General features: G+C 46.1%; 2 protein-coding genes, 2 non-coding genes and 2 pseudogenes across 4 annotated transcripts; 5 read left to right on the top strand and 1 right to left on the bottom strand.

The window, feature by feature from the left end:
• The first annotated feature begins 1,472 nt into the window (after positions 1-1,472).
• Positions 1,473-1,543, top strand: TRNAC-GCA. Its single transcript has one exon. It is a non-coding gene; the product is annotated as a tRNA-Cys (tRNA).
• A 1,970-nt stretch (positions 1,544-3,513) lies between these two features.
• LOC119334313 lies at positions 3,514-6,094 on the top strand (annotated as a pseudogene).
• Positions 6,095-9,057: 2,963 nt separating this feature from the next.
• On the top strand, positions 9,058-9,427 carry LOC119330818 (NADH-ubiquinone oxidoreductase chain 3-like). Its single transcript, XM_037603947.1, has one exon. The coding sequence runs from the start codon at positions 9,071-9,073 to the stop codon at positions 9,425-9,427; it is 357 nt and encodes a 118-aa protein (XP_037459844.1). The 5' UTR covers positions 9,058-9,070.
• LOC119330817 (ribosomal protein S12, mitochondrial) lies at positions 9,427-9,869 on the top strand. Its single transcript, XM_037603946.1, has one exon. It carries the CDS (start codon positions 9,472-9,474, stop codon positions 9,847-9,849), a length of 378 nt encoding a protein of 125 aa, XP_037459843.1. The 5' UTR covers positions 9,427-9,471; the 3' UTR covers positions 9,850-9,869.
• A 3,821-nt stretch (positions 9,870-13,690) lies between these two features.
• Positions 13,691-13,777, top strand: TRNAS-UGA. The gene has a single exon. It is a non-coding gene; the product is annotated as a tRNA-Ser (tRNA).
• A 2,254-nt stretch (positions 13,778-16,031) lies between these two features.
• Positions 16,032-17,641, bottom strand: LOC119327367 (annotated as a pseudogene).
• Between the last annotated feature and the right edge of the window lie 4,507 nt (positions 17,642-22,148).

Genomic DNA, 22,148 nt, shown 5'->3' with positions numbered 1-22,148 from the left:
AAAAGAAAATCAAAATCAAACGAATCCGAATATAACCAATCTATCGCCTTTGATGACTCGTTGACAGCCTCCTCAACCCAAGCTTCCATCTCCTGCTCCAGACATCGGCGCTTGCCCGCGCCAGTCCATGAAAGGTGGATGAAGGTGAGTTTGACTACGAACTCGAGGATGCTGGGAACGATCTATTTTCGGGGAATCACTCCCGTCGAGAGGCCCTCTTCCTCCCTTTTTCTGAATCTGGGAGAGAGGCAAAAGAGAAGTCCAGAGAGACCTCGACTCTTTCAGGGAAAGGAGGGAGATCGAATGCGAGATGGAGTCCCTGCCGAATGGAATGGACATCCTTGGGGACAGCTGTGTAAGACTTAATTTACCATAAAATTGGACGGAAAAACTACTAAAAAGATCACAAGAAACCCAGCTCAAAGTGAATGGAGAGAGAACCCCTGCGCCTTGGAAGGATCTGAAGCTGTTCGGACACTCATAGACAAGTGAACTCCAATCCAGGATCCCTTGAAAAGTGAAGTGAACTAGCCAGGTAGAGCAGTCAGGTTAGGAAAAGAGTCTTTCATGTCAAGGTGAACATAGACAAACAAGGTTAGTTTGTTTTCCTTAATTCTTAGAGAAAAGACTCGTTGCTGGAACCGAGAGCACTGGCGATTGCTTTCTTTCTGACCTTCAGCCGAGAAATTCCATACCTTCCACTGACTTCTTTTGTGTGTGGCCAGAACGTGGTGCTTTCCAATGCCGAGTACTTTTCTTAACAATGTATGAAGCCCGTAAAACCGAAATCGATCCAAATCCACAACCTTGACGATCGAGGAAAAAGGGTATGTATTATTATGGTGTGAGCCTTCTTTCTTTTTGGCCTTAGATTATCATAAGCGAGGAATGGTGTGTGCTAGCCTTCAGACTATACTTTATTGTAGGGAAAGGGAAAAAATGGAGAATATCTTTAAGAACCCTAGAAAGAATTTCACTTGGAGCAACAGGGGTCAGGTCACACTATATCAATATCATAATTCTCTTTTTTTAATTGATACTGATTAGCCGTAAATCAATTTGATTTTGTTATGCCATTAAGGAAACATTATTTGGGATAAAATACCCATTTTAGAACCGTTCACTACTAACAAATAGAAAATATCAAAATAACAAATAATAACTAATAATATAGTTAATGGTTCCAATTTTTCCTCAATTTGGCAGTCTGTGACTGGAAATCCTTTCTCTTTTCAATAGAAAGAGAAGGTATTTAAGAAATGTGTGTTTTGAGATACAATCAATCGAAGAGAATAAAACTGGGTCCAATAAAAAACATGAATGAATTTATTAAAAGGGATTGGAAAGGGATAAGTACAAAGGGATTCAACGATCTAAAAAAATCAAAAAGGGTTTAATAATCCCCTCCTACGAATAAAAATTAGTAAAATAATGTGGATGAATAAGATTTTGCTCAATTTTGGATCGGATTTGGCGGCATGGCCAAGCGGTAAGGCAGGGGACTGCAAATCCTTTATCCCCAGTTCAAATCTGGGTGTCGCCTGACCAAAATAATACTTAGGATTTCTTATTGTACTGATTGAACTCGACAAATTCTTGCCCTGCATAAGCAAAGGAAAAGAACTAGGCCTGTCGATAGTGGATTTTACCATAGTTCTAGTTCTAAAAAATACTGTCAATTTCTTCTTAAAAATAGGGCTCTGGCAGGGTTCTGGGTAGTGGCCCAAACCGATACCAATAGGGATGAGGGATATATATTTATGAATTTCATAATTGATTCTATTCCGCAATTCATAACTACGAAAGTAAGAGGTCGGAAATCTTGGTATCCAAAGGTCCCTAAAGGACATTCCTTTTTTTATCCTAGGATTGAAGAAGAGATTATACGAAAGACTATCAAGACTTCCTAATTATCTGGCACTACCTACACTAAAGTAAGGTCTACTGACTCTGTCTGGAATTAGATTGGATAGGCTGATGGGAAATTTAGGAGTTGTGGAAAGAAGATACTTTCTTTCCATACTTACGAGAGACTCCGAGTACTCAAACATTCAATTAGGATGGTCGGTTAGCTCTTATCTTTTAGAATAACTTAGTAAAAAAAAGTAAAAGTAATAAATAAAATGAATCTCCTAACTCGGTAGCCCATGAGGTTCCAATGGTTAGTTTTGGATTTTTTCAGGCAAGAAAGCAAAGAAGAAGGGAGGATTCTCTATTACCAACTTCCCCCATTGTGCTGTCCTCATTGGTCATTCATCTTTCCCGATCTAGTGCCATCGTTCTTCAAGGTGCCGGAGGGTTTGAAGCATACCTACTACCCCTCCCCTGAGCTTAGTTCAGAGTTGCCTCAGTGCGCTCGAGTAATAACTGGGAAAATCAAGGCTGGACAGGTCTTCGAGCCAACTTCAGGAAGAAATGCAAGTGAAAGAGAATGCTCTCGAGGGCGCAGGAGTCTTTTCTGTCTTTCTTATTGGAAATCCAAATCGAAATGCCTCAACTTGATAAATTGACTTATTTCTCACAATTCTTCTGGTTATGTCTTCTCCTCTTTGTTGGAAGATGAGTACACATCGGGTAATCCGCCCACGAGAGCCCAATCATAAGAGGCTCATACAGAAAGCAATCAGCCCATAGCCCAATATCCAGACCACAGCCTATTATTCAAACCACAAAGGATCCGTCTTTCATCGTCCAATCTTCTCGATCGAACATATTGACATCAATACTCCTTTCCATGGCCATTCACGGCCCGCGAAGATCAACCACTCGTGCCCGAGATCACTATCCAATCAAAAACCAGACTTCCAAGATCCATCTCACTCAGACCCTTTTGAATGTAGCGGATAACAACGGAGTGGGGCTATCGAATTGATATGTATTCGAATCTTAGGAGATGGTAATCACTGATATGCTCATATTGGTGACGTTACTGTTGCTGTAATCAAAGAAGCAGTGCCCAAAATGCCTCTAGAAAGATCATACAGAAGTAAGACGAGCTGTAATTGTACGTACATGTAAAGAACTCAAACGTGACAATGGTATGATAATACGATATGATGACGGTTGTCATTGATCAAGAAGGAAATCCAAAAGGAACTCGAGTTTTTGGTGCGATCGCTCGGGAATTGAGACTTATGAATTTCACTCAAAGAGTCTCATGAGCTCCTGAGGTATTAAAAATACTAGTAGTAGAGACTATGATATAGTAGGGTATCAGAATATAGATCAATTAGTAGATTGTGTCTGACGCATATACATGAAAAAAAAGAATAATTAGATAATAATAAGAATAAGAATTCGAATCTTAATAAAAGGAAGGGTTCAAATAGCATCTACTAATATTACTGAAAACTTTGTGAAAATACTTCTACGAGAAGGTTTTATTGAAAACGTTCGAAAACCATAGGGAAAGTAACAAATCTTTCTTGGCACGTGCCCCTACTCCTGGTCTTCGAACTAGTCATTAATGGTCGGCAACATAGGTACCCTTTTTCGGTATGCGTTGCAAACACTTTCATTTTTAGCGTCTCATCTTCTCTGGAGAAGCTCAAATCGAACGGATAGAGCAGATGGTCCAACTACAGAACTTCTTCTTTTTCATTACTTCCATGGTCGTGCCCCGTGGCACGGCAGCACCCGTACTATTGAAATGGTTCGTCAGTAGAGATGTTCCCACTGGTGCCTCTTCTTCCAATGGTACTATAATTCCTATTCCTATCCCTTTATTCCCTTTTTTGGTCTATCTACATTTAAGGAAATTCATACGCTCCATGGACAGAGCAAAAAGTGGAGTGTTGGTCAAAGCAAGCCGCCCTATTCTATTACCAGACAAAATGGAGAGAAGCTCATCCGCTAGAAATGCTTTATTTCATTTCGTTCCCGTTCTTCATTTCCTTATTATCGAATCCATGGGGGACTTTTCATATTTAGAATCTTTCTGCGGTCTGCTCTGTTTACAATTCTTTCGTACTCTCTTCTCTTTACCACGCGATAGGTCAGCGAAGCGTGAGCGGGTGCTCCGAAGTAAAGGCCAAACACTTTGGCCTAAGGGGAATGAGCAAGAAAATGACAAGATGAGGTGCCCCGGGCACCCCCATATAGAAAGAAGGGTCGAAGGTTTTGGGCCTGTCGCTTCCCCCCCCCCCTCGTCGAGTGGTGCTTGTTTGGGGGTGTGCCACCAGAAAGCGGGCTTGAAGCTCTCGCCTTACCAACGAGCCGGCTGCTGATGGCTGTTGGTCACGACTAATACAAAAAGTGAAGATGAACCTTTCTATTTCACGTGGAGGAGTGTGCATCTTTATGTTGGGTGTTCTTCTGTCGTGCGACCCGATGGCTTATGTGCGACCTGTGGCCCACGCCTCCTATTCTATTTGTTCAGGGTGGGCGGCGTGAACTCTGATTCGATCCGGGTATTCAATCCCGCCGCTGAGATGCTCGGTTGACTCCTTAACCTTGATAGGAAGATGGCTTATTCCAAAATTCGTGCATAAGGGTAAGGAACTTTGGATGAATTAATGCGAATGGGTGTAAGCCTCGCTGTTCGGAAACAACCAGTGTTGACCACACTGAGAGACATGAAAGCGCAGGTAATGCCAGTTGGCGAAGTGGCGTCATCCCTAGCGGTACGCAAAGAGAGGTCGTGATGATATCTTCTACGTCCGTACCGCTCCTTGTGGAGTAGATCCCGCATCCAACCAACCCTTTTTTAACCAGGGAACGGGAGAATTCCCACTACCGCTGGCAGGCCAGCCGGGCCGTGAGCACGGTGGGAACGGGCTTCCCAAAAAGCGAGCCCCAGCCCGGGTCAGCATAGAATGGGGGGGACGGCCCTAATGTTGTGTTGGCCGAGTTGCGGGCGGATAAAAGCGGACGTGGGGACTCGGGTCGGGGCACAGCGTAACTAAGAGAGCCATTCCATTTAGGGCGAGACAGAATGGGCAGGCACAAGTGGTCTGGTGTCCGAGCCGATTGGTCAGACGACGACTACTGCACATACTATATTAGCCGCCTATCCCGGAATGGACTGGGATGGAATAGAAAGAACGCGAAGCAGCAAGCAAGGGATGAGCGCTTTGTTGCGCCTGCGCATACATTTTCTTGTTGGGTCGGTTTGTTTTTGGGGGGTGGGGCAATAAGCTTGCTTCTTCACAAGCATATCCCCGCCCCCTTTCCTGTCCGTCCCAACCGGCAGCAGTTGGGTCTCCCCATCTCTCCTCAACTTCCCCGGTCTTCGGCCCGAGCTGTATGAGGCAGAAACTCGTCCCACATACGGTTCGGAGGCTGAGCCCCACCCCTGCAATAATGGTGTGGCTTAGGTCAACTAATACGAATAAGATACAGTTCACTCAACGATTGCCCTTGGGTCCCGAACTCCATATGGGGAAGGAACGTTGTTGTTTGCGAGGTCTCGATCATTTACATGGACCCACTTCTCATTCCATTTGTGGGAATTTGATGATTTATAAACCGTCCCCAACGAGCGAAAGGTTCATGTTTGAACATGATGAATCACTTTGTGCCGACCTGTTGCCCATAAACTTTCCTGCCTCATATGAGAATGGAAAACTGGAAGATTTTCTGCATCGGTGGATGAAGAATCACGAACATAAGAATTTCTGGTTTAGCATGTTTCCAGAAAGAAGATACTTTTTTTCCATTCGAGAAACGAGGAGCACGACTGAAGTGGCTATACATACAAATCCATTTATGGATCTATATGCTCCGATTGGAACTGGAAGTTCCAGAACTGGCGGCTGGTATACCACCATAATGAAATTGCCTTTTATTTTTAGTATTCGGATAGGATTTCTGTTGGCTTCATTGGGAGGCTCGCGTAGTTTCTTACGTCAACTCCAAAAGGATAAGTTGCATTGGAATCGAGAAAGTTTCGTTCATAATTGCATAAAAGGAGTCAAAATAGTGGCTGCGGCGCGTCGAGGATCAACCTTTGATATCGAATAACCTTTCGAGCCTTCCCCAATGGATCTCTATCCTCCTTTGAAACCAATAGAAGTTCACTGACCATCCCTGTCAAACATAACCCAAGGTAGGATCGAGAGGAGAAGAATAGGACTCTTGCTAGTATCATAACCTCTCGATGGGAGAATGAAACCATGGTACCTACCTCCCTCCCTTACTTGGTAATCTAAGAACCCTTCAGGGGGGAGCAAGAGATCTTCCATACCAACATTTTGTTCGCCACCCCTGCTTCCTCCTCCACTTGAGCTTGTGCAGCAAATCTACTTTATGCTTAGGCCAGGTCCTGCAAGTAAAGAGAAGTAAATATTGGAAACATGGGTATCTAGTTTATTTTATTCAATGGCTGAGTAATTGAAATTCCTTGCTTCTTCAAGCAGGAGATCCCGAGTACCGGGTGTCGTCAGACTCCCATTCTATTACCTTTGTGCCAAGAGCACGTTAAGCTGCCTGGGCTGTTCCGCTACCGGCGTGTAAAGAAGCTCCGCCTAACGGCTAAACCAATGAATTTCTCTCCTTAAAGGAATCTACTTCCCTGACTGTCAACTACTCGCTTCTTCACCGGTATCACACCCACGCCAGACTGAACAGCAGAGTGAGAACCCAACCAAATACGATTCTTGTATTATCTTACCGAAATTCGGATCCATTTGGCTCCAAAGGAGCAAGCGCGGGAGTTCTAATAGGACTTTGAGACTCGAAAAATCCTTCGGGCTGCTGAGAATAGAGAGAAGTAGTGCAGAGAGGTTTGATAGGGTTAGGCAGATGCCCCATTATTCGTAAACAAGAAGAAATCCAGACTAGTTTGATGGATCTGTGGCTTAGCACAAGCATGGTGTCAATGTGGTTCCTCTCGACTAAACACTTAAACAATTGGATCCAGTAGGGTTCAATAGAGGTATGGTATCGGCAACCTTTTAGGGAGAGAGATTCTTTGGAATAAGATAGCTGCCCAGAGCTTGCGACGTACCTACCCCCTGGGCGTAGATATAATTAGGTAAGATAAAAATTGATTGGAAAGTCCTAAATTAGACCAATTCAATTCCGTCTGCTAGAATAAGAAAAAAGTGCTTCCGAATTTCTCTCATCCTTTATAATGAGAATTTCTCTTTGTTCAGTAATAACTTAATCTTGCAATAAAACACTCTTGCTTGGAAGGTATGGTAAAGGTAAATTATTTCTATTTTTTGATATAAAAAAGAGAGTGCTAAAGGAGTCATTCAGAAGTGAGTGAAGGGGCAAAGCTCATTTCTTTCATTCAGGAATGGACACTGGACCAGAATGAAATGTGGGAATATCGGGATTGGCAGATTTTTTATATTGAAATAAAAAAACTCAACACGACTAGTGAATTCAAATTAGAGTCACTTGCGGATTTCTTCAAATTGTTGTAGTGTAGTATTGTGGTTTTTCAGTAAAGACCCCGACCTATAAATATTCACAGCCCGGCTCATATGGGCGGACAATATTCACCCAGAGCCCCGTTGCGACCGCAATGTTGTTCTTGAAGGACCTTACCTTAGAGCAAAAAAAGGGAATAGAAGTTAGGAAGACTACTGACGTAGGGCGGCGGGTGAGCTCAACCTCGAACCAAACAAGCAACGGATTGAGCAACTAGCGTGAAAGCCGTTGCGCGTTAGCGCATCCGTTTTCTTGCTCCATCGTTATTAGTTTCTATTCTCTCCCTGCACGAACCTCGGTCCAATCAATTTGTTTGGAATTGGGGTTAGGACCGGTTAGAACTCCCATTTCCCAATCGGAGGTTTGAGCTGCTATGGCAAGCTTTTTTTTCCGAATAGTGGGTATGGGGAACCCACCGTACCAACACGATTGGCTGGTGTTGCTGATACCGGACCCACTATAACCCCGATTGGAAGGGCAGGCCAGTCTGAGGCTCTGGGGATGCGAGGACATTGAAAGTGAGTATCCCATATTCTATGACGGAGATAGAGCATTAATTGCAGTTTTCACCCCACCTTAACGACCGAGCGAGGGATGAAATCTTTCGACGACTAGGGAGGCGTCACCCGAGGCCGATTCCAGTGGATCACTATAGAATCTTCTAGAAGCAGGTTCTCCGGGCACTATGGTAGGACGTGGATCGATCATGACGAGAATGGACTTCTCCGTCATGTAATGGTTTAGAAGAGTCACGGTCCTGTTCCCCACCGGGCTTTTTCCCTTCTCGACTAGACGAAGGAGATATTCATTCCATTCAGGCAGGTGAGGAAGGGCGGCGTCGGCTTGACCCTGTCTTCTCTCTTGGTCGGGTTGGAGGCTAAGTTTCTCATTCAGTGGTGAGGTGTTCATAGAAAGCAAGGCCTCGCCCAACGAGTGGCGGATTTGGTTTGGATGGGGTCTCGCTTGGACGCTGGGGAGATCCATAGATCTGGATAGAGTCTTTCTCGCTCAGTAAAGAAGAGTACGCGCGCTACGGCTTACGCAGTGGATCTTCGGGCAACCAACCCGGCACATCCAATTCCGATCAACAACTTGGAGGTATGGCTGAGTGGCTTAAGGCATTGGTTTGCTAAATCGACATACAAGAAGATTGTATCATGGGTTCGAATCCCATTTCCTCCGGCACGGAAGTAGAACGGGCAGGCGAAATTACGTGAGAGAAAGAACCTCAGATTGATGGAGTCCGCCGTCGGACAGAATAGCTGCTTAGTGACTAGGAGCGGAGCGCCCCTTTCTTGTTCTTGGTGGCATCTATAGCGAAGAAGACCTTCCCGAACGAGGGCCGTCCACTCCCTGGCCGGCTCTCGGTTCTTGAGAAAGCTCCTCCACTGCAGGTAGGATGCTCATAGATGAAGAAAAGAGACTTTAGGCAAGTGGTTCTGGTAGCTCAGCTGGTTAGAGCAAAACAAGCAACGGATTGAGCAACTAGCGCGAAAGCCGTTGCGCGTTAGCGCATCCGTTTTCTTGCTGGACTGCAAATCCTTTTTTTCTTGTTTCAGTGGGAAGAGCAAGGGGCATTGCCCTTGAAATCCTTCAGTGGTTCGAATCCACATCTGAGCTTCTTTTTTCGGTATGCCGCTCTGCGAGCAAGGAGCGCCGCGAGGAGAGTGAGAGAACGAAGTGGGCTTTGGTGATGTCGGAATTTGCACCTATTTGTATCTATTTAGTGATCAGTTCGCTAGTTTCTTTGATTCCACTCGGTGTTCCTTTTCCATTTGCTTCCAATAGTTCGACCTATCCAGAAAAATTGTCGGCCTACGAATGTGGTTCCGATCCCTCCAGTGATGTCAGAAGTCGTTTCGATATACGATTTTATCCGGTTCCTATTTTATTTATTATCCCTGATCCGGAAGTCACCTTTTCTTTTCCTTGGGCAGTACCTCCTAACAAGATTGATCTATTTGGATCTTGGTCCATGATGGCCTTTTTATTGATTTTGACGACTGGATCTCTCTATGAATGGAAAAGGGGTGCTTCGGATCAGGAGTAACCACTTTTGAAAGGGCAAAGGGGGGAAGGACATAGGAAAGAGGGATGCCTACAAAAAATCAATTGATTCGTCATGGTAGAGAAGAAAAACGGCGCACGGACCGTACTCGAGCTTCGGATCAATGTCCCCAGAAGCAAGGAGTATGCCTGCGTGTTTCGACGAGAACACCGAAAAAACCTAATTCAGCTCTACGTAAGATAGCAAAAGTACGGTTGAGCAATCGACATGATATATTTGCTCACATTCCAGGCGAAGGTCATAATTCACAGGAACATTCTATAGTCTTAGTCAGAGGAGGTAGAGTGAAAGATTCGCCAGGTGTGAAATCCCATCGTATTCGAGGAGTCAAGGATTTGCTGGGAATTCCGGATCGTAGAAAGGGAAGATCTAAATATGGTGCAGAAAGACCTAAATCGAAATGAATGGAAGATGCCTCTGGAACTTTTTGGTTCTTTTTTGGGGGCGATATGGAAGCAGCTAGCTCCCTTTCCCTTATTACGTTACCATTTCTCTCCGCTATTCTTCTCTTAGAAGGGCTTGAGAACGAAATAAAAGTCAATCCTCTCACCAATGAAGCGCATAGGGATAGGATGCTCAAGCTCCTTGATGAGATTATTATCGATCCGAACGATCCACAGAATGCAGGGGTAATCCTTGCTTCCAGGATACGCGTCGAGATTAATAAAATCGTGGACGATATCGATCCGTATTGGCTAACCGACCTTTCCTCTAATATAAGTGCGCTTTCTGAAGCAGTGCATGGAGGGGTGGAATGGGATCATCGGGTCGAATATCGCCGTCAGGCTTTGGCGGATTTGCAAGAATTTGGTGCAAATGGTTTGGTCTTTAAAAGGGCTGTGAGGGACGTGTGGCCTTCGTCGATGGGAAATCCATCGTATGCATTACAAATCCACTAGCATTTTGTTCATGAAAGAATGTTCTTGTTTTTCGTTGGAAAAACCAACGCTGATCTAAAACTAAGTCTCCCTTTCTCTTTTGTTTGGGAGCAGAGCTGAAAAACATGGGGAATCACGATGGATCCTTTTTTCCGGATTCAATGGACGGCATGCTTGTAGAATTTGACCCAGCGTCGTCATACCCAAATTCTGCCAATGGGCCGGCTATGAGCGTAGAAAGTGTGAGTTCTAATTTAATGGAGTTGGAAGAAGAAATAAATTCCCCTCCTCCCCCTAATCCAAACCCTTATTCTCATATTCCTTATTTCATTGCTGCTAATGCAAATATAGATTACTTTTCTCAAATGCAGATGTATTATCAAATGCAGATGTATTTTTTATTTCATTTAACTTATTTTAGCGGCCAGCCGCTTTTGCCTTTTCCGTGGGTACCGATGTATGTGCATTTTTTGATGTCTTTTTATATGCGCTTTTGGAATTTTCCCTTCTAAGCAAACTATTTTGCGCCAATTGATCTTTAATTGAACTAGACTGGTATAAGCTCTGTATTGAATTGAAAAACTATTTCAGGCTCCGTATTGTATTTAGAAACTATTTAAGGCTCTGTATTGAATTGAAAAACTATTTCAGGCTCCGTATTGAAAACTCGAATTGGATTTTGTGTCGGCTGGCCGGCAGGACCGCCAGCCCGCAGATGTAGGGAGGTCTCCTCTTGAACTGCGAAATCAAAGTCGCGATCTGATAGGTATCTATCCTGACCATGCATCTAGAAAGCGCCGGTTCGATTCCGACTCGTGACATGAAGAAGAAGTCCTAAACAGGGATCAGATGAGTTTGCACAGCGTTACTTTGTTGACGGAAAATCAAATTGTTCTTCCGGTTCAATGAAGACTATGCTTACTTTCCTTTCTCTTACCGGTCTGTGTTCTATCATGGACCTGTATTCCGTTCCTCGAATCGAGACTTTCTTTTGGTATGATTTTGATACGAGTTTTCTATCAAAACTCTATGCCATCAATCACTATCCCCGTTTCTGCCCGGACGATTCCTTCAAATAAATAAAAAGAAAAGTGAAGAGGAAAACGCATAACCAGAAGAAAAAGATATCGTGATGTAAAATGATCATGGGGACACATTGTTTTAGGACCGACAATTTCCTGCACTGCTTAAACCAAGAAAAAGATACATACTAGTTTTCATAGGTAGGCCTCTCTCTCCTACAAAATAGGTTTTTCCAAAAACTACCCATGGGATTTCTTTGTCTTTTCCTTATCTTTTGTCCGGTGAAGAATCTCCTGCTACAGAGATAAGATGAATGGCTTCGAGATACCATCACTCGTCATTGCCAAGGAAATGAATTGCAAATTGGCTACTTATAGTCTACACTTCCCCTGATTCTCCACGATGACCCGCATTCATTGATTGAGAGAATAAGCTGAAGATAGATCCATTGCGATATTGGTTTGGAAGAGAAGCCGTGGAGACAGCTCATTGTTCCTATGTCGGGAATTGTTAAAGAATGAAGGTACCCCGTTGACTATGTCGGGTAACGCCGACTTAGGTAATCCCTAAAAACACTATCAACCACATCATAACTGTTTGCTTCTGCTTTCCTTGCAGAGTTGGTTCTAGCTTTCACCGAAGCATTTCGTCGCTTGCTACGCCCTTCCTCGTCTCTGGGTGCCATCCTTTCTCCTGCATTTTCGTGCACATAAGCATAGCTCCAACCACTTTTCATGCTTAGCAAATGTTGTAATGAGGGTGCTGAATGTATACGGATATGGCGCAAGATCTCTGTCTGCCTTTTCTTTCAGCTGATCCTCTACCTAATGGTTCAGACCCTGGCAGACAACGGTGCGAAAACAAAGGCAAGTCAACTATACCAGCATTTCTGAAGATAGGCAAATCTTTATTTCTGAAGATAGGAATTCTAGATAAATAGATCCACATTCAAGTTTTAGGCTTGTGTCCTTTCATCTAGAATGGCTGATGCTTGGTCTTCAGTGAGCGAAGTCATTTCCTCAATAGAGTTCTTTGCCCGACAAAAGTGAATCTTGATCTTTCTTCTTGATAGTTTGTGATCGAGCCAATCTCACAATTTTGATCTTGCTACTACCACTATAGCCCTGAGTGACTATGGCTACCTGAACTAAAGGGGTTCCCACAAGACATGTGAATGTCAACTTCACTCTAAGGGTAAAGCATGCTTGCTCCTTCGCTCGTACGAACAATCAGTCGTTGCTGGGAGCTCTATCCTCCTCGCACTACTAAAAACAGGGTGAAAGAATCTCCCGCGTTCAGTCTGTGGAGGCCGACCATCATAGTCGTCTCTACACCAAGTTGGTCTTAAAGTCTACCCGGGCTAGCTTCTTCATTCTTCGATCAGGGGCGGGCTTCTTCCCTATATACGATGACTTAGATAGATAAACTTCTTTGATCCATTCATTGATAAAGTCTTCGGGGGTTGTTTACCTTTTGAATCGACAGTAGAGTAGGTTTGATCTTGCTTTCTCAATCTTTCTCTGATCCTAGCCGTGTAGTAGATCCGACTTTATTCGGCTAAAAAGAAGTGTGTGTGGCCGTCGTATCTGCTCGCCCCCTTCTTCATTCATCCATTTAGGTAAGAATGGATCCAGGGAACCTGGCTCGGGAACAGCCCTGAAAAAACACAGTAAGAGAGTCCAATCTCTAAAATATAGCATTTGATCTCCTAAGTAGTAGTAGTAGAAGGCTTAGTATCTGACTTGATCCAATAGAGTCAGAACACACAGTAGATCCAGATTCCACACCTTGCTGTGGACTGGGGAGAGAGCAGCTCTTCGAAGCTGGGCGTTCTATGTGATTATGGAGGAACTATAGTACTCGCCCCAAAATGCAAGCCGGGATAGATACTTAAAGAAAGGGGGAGCGGTGGGCCTTCAAAAAGGAGCGAGGGAGTGATGGGCAACCTTTTTCTATATGTTGCTCGTGAGCCACCAAGTACCAGTCTCGCAACAGTACTGGCGTTAAAGGATCGGTCCTTCACTTGCGGATCATTCGCGAGTCGAACTCGCTCTCTTGCCACGCCTTTGACTCACGAACTCAAGTCGGACTCATTCACTGCTGACTTTTTTGAGGATCGTTCGTTCTTCACTCTCTTGCTATTACCCGCAGGGAGCGCAGCAACCGACGGTGCATATTATCATATAGAAATAAGTGAAGCGTAGCGATTCGTACTACCGGAAAAGTGTCGCTAACCGCTAGGCAATAGAGTCAGCTTACGGGGTGGGGCGCAAGCAAGCGTAGCGAATCACATAGAGTTGCCCCTACCTGCCAGCGCGCAGATAGATAGGGCGGGAGAGCGCAGGGATGGATGTCTGAGCGGTTGAAAGAGTCGGTCTTGAAAACCGAAGTATTGATAGGAATACCGGGGGTTCGAATCCCTCTCCATCCGCGAGGTCATAAGTTCTCTCTTGCCTTATCTATAGATAAGAACGAATCTCCTCGACTCGACTGATATGATGGATGGAATGGGTAGAAGGTTGAGGTTATTGTGTGTTGATTTAGTTAGGACTTTGTCTCCCTTTCGTTATCTTCCGCCCCGGGTGGATGACCTGTGGGAGCTAAGTCGAAGATCTCGGTGTCGTCGTGAGTGGTTGATAAACAACGATTGCAGTTTGATTTAGGGAGTCCCAACCCTGTGAAGCTTAACAGACAAAGAAAACGATAGAGACTTCCGGGTATAGGGTGACGACCTTAATGAATCAAGTATTCAGGTGGCAGAGTTTTTAGCTACATAAGCGCTCAAATTCCTGAATACTTATTGCCCAAAAAATATGATCAACCCCAGGTACATTTATTAGGTTTTGATCTAAGGCTATCCTGGTCTGCAGGACCCAACACAAGTATTCATCCTTTCCAATCTGAAAAAGGTGTTGTCGAAAGCTTACCCTCTTCCACACGGATGCTACAGCCGCTATTACTTTTGCAGGAGGGGAATTACAGAGTTCGCCTCTCGACATCTTGTTTGGTAAGCGGAATTTTGACCCAGGCGCCCTAGTGTTGCCTAACCGTTCGGCCGGAGATGTCGGATGCGAGATCTTTAGCTACTTCTATCAATTTGCCGCAGTGTGCTTAGATACAATGGGCTGGCAGCTGAGGCTTGGCAGGATGGGGGAGTTAATTAAGGTCGAGGGAGCAGGAAAGAGTTTGTTATTCGCTATTGGCTTAGTACGGCCTATACATAAGAGGGTCATGACGGTTTTGGCAAGGCCTTGAACTTCATATATCCCTTTTTTACTCAATCCAGAATACCAATAAAGTCAGATTGAATCATTTTGTCGACCTTTCCTTTGGATTTATTATCATAGGTAGTGTTCGAGATCGCCTCTGTGCGGTGAAAGCTCGAATGTAGCTAACATCAGTTTTGTCCTCGCGTGGTTGAAGGAGATGCTGCTGCTGGATGGAATGCTTCTGGGGCGCCATGATCCTTCTATCAGGAATAGAATAATCGAGGGCACTGACTGACTGCATCAATCATCGCTCAGTGAGCTATTAATTGCCGCTAATAGCGCTTCGCTTGCATGCAAGGCGGCTAATAAAAGCGCCAGGTAGATGCGCGGAGATGCATTTTGAGTACTGGTGGTACTGGACAAGCTCTAGGGGAATAATCTCTTTCTTATTTCTTTCTTATTTCTTTCCCATGACGACTAGGAACGGGCAAATCAAGAATTTCACTTCGAATTCCGGACCTCAACATCCTGCTGCTCATGGTGTTTCACGATCAGTATTGGAAATGAAAGGAGAAGTGGTGGAACGTGCGGAACCACATATTGGATCACTCCAGTGCGGCACGAAGCTGCTGGCGCTGAGTAGGCTCCTACACCGCTAGCACGGTGGAGGTTCCGTAGTGCGTCATGAGCACCGGGCAAAGGGACGGTTGAGCAACTCAAGCGAACCGCCCTACCTGACTTTGGATAAAGATAGAAGGGAGAAGGTTGTGAAGGTGGCCTCGTTATCCACACATCTGGTCGGAGGACCGACCTAGGTTTTCACGAGCGTAGGCGGGTCCTGAAGTGCTCGTCAAGGGCGCTAGCGCATACCCCGGGGTGATCATCACCACCTGCACCTCACATCTCGGCACAGTGGAACGTGTAACCCGCCTGCTATCCAAGTCAACCACTGAATTTCCTGTAATTCATAGTGCCTAACAGAACGTAGCAGCAAGGGACAACCCACCCATACAGACAGCCTGCGGGGAGGATGGCACTACTGGAAAAGACCGTCTGGCAAAAACGCCGCAGGCGCGAAGCGTGGTGGGCCTGCGCCGGGGGAGCATAGGGAGGAAAGGGAGCCCGGATGGTGGAAGAGCCAGGGGAAGCCGGGTCATTTGACGGAAATGGAAGGTCCGAGCGGCTCATTCATTCTTGAAAAAAGAGGGGGGAGTGAGCCAATGTATCAATGAATAGATACAGTCAACGGTATTAAGACAGCGCTGCCTACACGCGAATTAGCTTCCGAGGTCGAGCAGTCTCAATTTCACTACAGGATTTGCGAATGAATGCTGGGCAGGGCCACCTCAAATGGCGTGAGCCGCATGCGAGGAGACCCGCACGTATGGTTTTCAGGGGGATCCGGCCGGCCGGCGCCCACCCGACTAGAGGGACTGAGAAATTAATCGAGTACAAAACTTATCTTCAAGCTTTACCTTATTTTGATCGTTTAGAGGGTGATCACGGAGTCACTAAATGAAGTCCTCCCTCCCTTTCTTTCGGAGGTGCTGACCCGCTGCGAGGCAGATATGACTAAGTGACATATTGAATATGGCGACGACTACAGCATGTCGTAGAAGGAGATAAGAGGTGGAGCCAACGACCCACTAAGACTCACGTATCTACAACTACATTCCCGAGCGGCAGTCAAACGGAGGCGTGAATGCAAGATGCCAGCGGAATGATCGATCGGACAGAGGCTAGGGAAGCTTTCTTCCCACCGCGTCCTTCCTTGTGTGTCAGAGATACAAAGCGAGTGCACCGGAAAAGAAGGGGAACTGAATCGATCTATTCCATGGCGAAGCATCCGAAGCATAACTGCACACTCACACGATCTTTGCCGAGAGATAGGAGCATTCGGTGGAACCGGTGAACTACACTTGCTTCTTGATAGATGTGTGGGATAGAGGGCTCGTGGTACCTGCTGCCCGCCCTTCCTCCGCTTTGATAACCGTGTGAACGGAGAGTGGGCAGAGAAAAAGGGAAGGAGGTCCTCATACGGAGTCGCACACTTGAGCAGTGCGGGAGACTGGAGAATGGGTCGAGTAAACTCCCTTAGGGCCGATTAAATCACAGACGAGGAACTTTTCTTTCTTTTTTTCTTTTTGATTTGAAGGGTATGTTCTCAAAAAAGAAAGGCAGAGGTAAATACTTCGAAGAGGCAGCTCGGTAGGGATGGAATGGTCAATAGTCAAGTCAAGGATGACTTCTTTGTTGGCGAAACGATGGGGGAGAGAAAGCACGCCAGTGATTCTCTGAGCCGGTCTTCATTTCCAATGCCTCGGGAAACAGGTCGAGATAGATGACAACACCTTTTTATCCTCTTCCTTACCGGGAAGGCGCACTTCTCTTCTTCTTCTGGCCTTCACCTCCTGCCCGGCCCGGAAATAGAACCCAGCCCCCTTTCTGATCCACTCATTTCTGCAAGCAGGCGGGGTCCAGAGCTAAGCCCCCCACCTATTCGAAGCCAGGTGTGGCCTCGCCCTTTTGCTCTTCCTTCGGTTTGGCTCCACGAAGGCGCCGCCTAGACTAGGAGCCCCACTCATATTCAAAAGGCGCCCAGCTTTCAAGACGATGATAATAATTAGTCAACTTTTTCCAATATCATGGAATAGCATGGCCCGGGGCTAAGGTAACTCCAGTGGGAGAGCCGTGTTATGGGTGACCTTATTGCATGGTTCAGAGAGCACTTGTGTATGTGATGCAAGTGAACGTGTACGAAAAAGCTGTCGTAAAGTTTCGTTGTTCATTCCGTCGTTGACCCTATCTATGTTTCTACGATGGCCCAAGAACACGCTCATTCTTCAGCCGTAGAGAGACTTTTGAATTGTGAGGTACCATTACGAGCTCAATATATAAGAGTGTTATTCTGTGAAATAACTCGAATTTCAAATCATTCACTTGCTTCAACTACTCATGCTATGGATGTGGGAGCATCAACTCCGTTCCTTTGGGCTTTTGAGGAGCGGGAGAAATTGTTGGAATTCTATGAAAGAGTCCGGGGAGCCAGGATGCATGCCAGTTTCATACGACCTGGTGGAGTGGCACAAGATCTGCCTCTTGGCTTATGTCGAGATATTGATTCCTCCACACAACAATGTGATTCTCGTATCGATGAATTAGAAGAGATGTCAACCGGCAACCGTATCGGGAAACAACGATTAGTGGATATTGGTACTGTCACTGCACAGCAAGCAAAGGATTGGGGATTCGGTGGTGTAATGTTAAGAGGTCGTGCGACATGAAGACATTGATAGCAATATGGGGGAAGTTCCCATCAGGCAACAACGGTTCTGCCTGACCCTACAAAAGCATGCATATGTTGTCAGTGAAGATTTTGTGTGAAGCCTTGGAGACGACGTACCCGGGGCTAGGGTGAGCTGAGGGGGGACAGCGTAAGTGAGCGAATGTGTGTAAGCCCAGTCAAAGATTCCTATTCTAGGCGGGGCGGGCCATCAACCTTCGAATGGTGTTGGTCCTACGGACCGTGAACGGATTCGCCTCTGGCCTCTGGGCACGTTGGAACCGCATGAGTTCACCGGGGTGGAGCACGGTCCGCCAAAATCGGCATAGGTTAGGTGCTATTGATGGAACATGGTAAGCCCATCTTTCTCCATATGAAAGTGCTGCAGGCACATAGAGATGTGGGTAGAGGAAGTCTCAAAAAGCGAAGGCTGAGCTGTAGGTCACGTGACCTGCACCAAAAAGGTGGCTGACTGGGCTTTCTCCTGGATCAAAGCGGATCAGCTCGCCAAATTCGTCGATCGAATCGGGCACCCCGGAACGTCGAATAAAAGTGGTCTTTCTACAACCCTATTTATGTGGTTTTTAGGGCCCCTTTCCCCCTATCCCTCCCTTATGTTTAGGAGCGGGATCTGCCCAAGAACGACCTGTGGTGGTACGGAAGGCACGGACTCCGCAAGCGTCCCGCACCCTCTGAGAAAGAAACTCCTCAACCATCACAAGATAAAGAAATATGACGCTCTGTGTCTGACTCTATTGGTCATAGTTCCTTGCTGTTGCGGCCGGTGCTCGTTTGCGGGCATGTGAACCACCAGATCATAAGGAAAGATGCCTCTCGGGGCATCTGAGAATGACTCGAGCCGTATGAAGGGAAACTCCCACGTACAGTTTGTTTTGGGGGGGAAGGAGCCCGACAGGGTCCCCCCACTGACTTGGCCCGGGCCTAAGTGAAAGTGCAAAAGTGAAGTGGTGGGCCTACCCATCCCAACCTGGGGTATGCTGGGATTCGCGAAGAGCAGCACCTTACGATGTTCATGACCAATCGGATCTTGACGTACCAGTAGGTACCAGAGGAGATCGCTATGATCGTTACTGTATCCCTATCGAAGAGATGCGACAAAGTGTTCGGATCATTGTGCAATTTCCTAATCAAATGCCTAGTGGCATGATCAAAGCCGATGATCGTAAGCTATGTCCTCCATCATGATCTCGAATGAAACTATCCATGGAATCGTGCGCCGTGTGAAACGTAGATCATCGCCGTTCTTAACCGAGACTCAGGTTAAGCTCCATCTTGGAACCACCGTGGGGTTAGGAGTAAAGCATCCCGAGGTCGGCGCATCTCGTTGGGCATGGAGAAGCATTGGGAACCCCAATATCTTTCTTCGAAGCAGTTTCTTTTCCCGTCCCCTCGCCCCGGCATAGCACTTCGCTTTCGGTTCTTCGGAGGAATCAACTGACTTCTCCCTTCTTCATTGATCCGGGGGAAAGGGAACCGTCTACCAGTTGGGAAGCTAGACATCAAGGTTGTGGCTTGATGAGGATAACTAAGCTGACACGCCGGAGTTGGTTGCTGGCACAATAGGGTGGTGCCTTACCGCACCGCAGGCGCACGCGTGGTAGCGTTCGTGGTGGTGCTTCAGGATTCCAATGTACTGCGTCCAGGATCAGAAGGAGCTTGCCGGCGGACCACTGCCGTCCCATTCTTTAGTGAGCTGGAGCGCTGCCATCTTATCCACGGAAAACGCGTCAAGCTATCGCTTTGGGTCGAAGCACTAAAAGAAAAGGACCGGGAAACGCGGCAGCATAGGAACCACGGGAACCCAGGAGGGAGAAAGACGATGTACGGGATACGGGATCCTCGCAGTAGGCTGGACCAAAATCCAGCCGAGAGAGGGCAGCCTTTAGAAGCAACAGGTTGGGAAACCAAGAGAAGGCTTCGCCTTTTCTTATCTTCTTCCTGGCACAAAAAGAGGGATTAGCATTATTGACCCCATGAGAAAGCACTAACACCTTCCTCATCGGGGCTCCGCGCACTGGGAAAAGGCTTCCGCGACAGGAAACCGGCTACTAGTTAGGAAGTGAACATAAGGTATCAAGAGGTCCCTCACAGTCAGGTGCAATGCAATTGCCCCCTATTAGTCAAGTACCCCTCTTCCTATTTAGTTTAGGGGTTAAGGCGAGAAATGGCTTGATGAACCCTTCCGTTCACCACGCACCGGCCCCATTCACTCGCAACTCGTAGAGGCTGTAAGTAAACAGTGCCCCACTAAATTCAAAGTGACGGTGGGGTTGAAAGACGAGAGTGCCTACCTCCGCGCCGAGAGTGCCCGCCCTTTCTGTCAAGTAGGCTACTTTTTCCGGAACGCGGTCCGGAATAAGCGTTCCTGTGTATATAGATATCTTCAATGCTATCATTTCGACATGTCCGCTTCAACCCCTCTTTCGCCTCCCAAAAAGCAAAGTTGGCTTGACGAGCGCAGATGAGGAAGCGGGAGCAATAAAACCAAGAATCTCTTTCTTTTCTTTCCAAATACTTTATGAAGTTAAGGGGCAAAGAGAAGCGCTTTCGCTACTGAGAAAGCGAATGGTCAGTGCGAGGGTTCGATGACTTAGACGAGCATTAGCGACGCGTCATTCTCATAGCGAGGCGCTTCGAGTTAGCGAAGCGCTATAGTAGCATCGGAGACTATGTGCTATAATGCTGAACTAAGGACGTTCCGCCTTATCTATAGAAGCAGTCAACTGAGTTCTGAACGAATGGGATCCTTGGTGGGTAATGGCTCAATCTATAGATGGAAAGCCTTATGATGGGAAACTACCACGTTAGGTTTGGAGAGAGATGGGACCTGTTATAGTTTAGGGGGAGCAGATGCAAGCTTTTTCTTTCCATAGCCGGCCAAATGACTACCGGATCATCGGTCTACTCTACCTCAATTCACCATTTCGAACTTTATACAGAAGGTTTTTCCGTACCATCTCCTTCTACCTATACCGCAGTTGAAGCACATAAAGGTGAATTTGGTGTCTTTCTTGTCAGTAATGGGAGTAATCGTCCCTACCGTTGTAAAATAAGAGCACCTGGCTTTGCCCATTCACAAGGACTCGATTCTATGTCCAAACATCACATGCCAGCAGATGTAGTCACCATCATAGGTACTCAAGATATTGTGTTTGGAGAGGTAGATAGATAGGACGTAGTCTTGCTCGATCAGGACCCTAGCTTTATTGCGAGCCAAAACTGCCTGAAAGAAGCAAAATGGAAAAGGATGCAAAATGCAATGGGATTCCTGATCCAATAAGAAATCCCAATTCGGAGTTTGTTTGGATCAAATTCCTATGTTATACTATTCCATTCTCGATGATGAATCGATTTGATAGATCAGATATTGTTATTCCAAATATTGATCCGATTCAGTATCATCAGAATGACAAAAGCTGACATAGTTACTAGTGGTTCGAGGAGAAATCCTTTCAATCATCAACGCCCTTTTCTACTAAAACTGCTATTCGTGATACCGGTCAAATTGACTATTCTCGTCAACTTTGAGTCTCTTCCCTCTCATATGACTATCAAAGTGGAGTTCCTTCTCTATAAGAAGAGCTGGTCTAGAGTGTGATTCGGATCAAAACAAATGGATGAGCCTCATTTTGCTGAAGCAAGTGTACGCTGCACTGAGGAGTCGAGTCGACTTATCCGAACTTTCCTACCAAGTTCGAGCTCTTGCTCGCTCTATTTCGTGAGCTGAGCTATTTATACCGATATATACTATTGAGTGAGATGGAGAAAGACAATGGTGGTATTCCATAGGGAGATCCTGTGTTGGATGATAAAGAGGGTTTGCCTTTCGAGAAAGGGGCTTGGCTATCTCCATCTCCATGTTATAGGACGTATCAAATATATCTATCGATCTATACCATATGGTGAGCCAACTAACCCCCACTCCAATCCAATACTTGCTAGCGCAGGGAATCGATCATCTGTGGATGTTTACCCAAAGACTCTAGCCCCGGATTCCGATAACTTCTACGATTCTCTCATTATTCAGTGTCCAGATGGAAGGGATGTTTGTTATTCACTTCGGTTAGAAGAGGAATTGACACTCAAGAGCACGTGTTTTATGTTTGCATTCCTATTTGAGAGTGCGCCTCCCTCCTATTTGGTTGGAAGTTTCCTGCTCAAGTTGAGAAAGCAAGGGCTGACCAGACTGCTGCTCACTCTTGCGCTTCAATGGTAGTATTGTCTCCATCTTTCGCCCACCCAGGGGTTAGGGTTATCTTTTGAAAGAATCTCTTGTATCAGCAGATACG

This window comes from Triticum dicoccoides, chromosome 7A (genome assembly GCF_002162155.2).
Source record: "Triticum dicoccoides isolate Atlit2015 ecotype Zavitan chromosome 7A, WEW_v2.0, whole genome shotgun sequence".
Classification (NCBI taxonomy): domain Eukaryota; kingdom Viridiplantae; phylum Streptophyta; class Magnoliopsida; order Poales; family Poaceae; genus Triticum; species Triticum dicoccoides.
This window is presented reverse-complemented; position numbering and strand designations above follow the sequence as displayed.

Bases quoted from the DNA above. Each gene is read 5' to 3' on its own strand.
- LOC119330817 (XM_037603946.1), top strand. From the start codon at position 9,472: ATGCCTACAAAAAATCAATTGATTCGTCATGGTAGAGAAGAAAAACGG.
- LOC119330818 (XM_037603947.1), top strand. From the start codon at position 9,071: ATGTCGGAATTTGCACCTATTTGTATCTATTTAGTGATCAGTTCGCTA.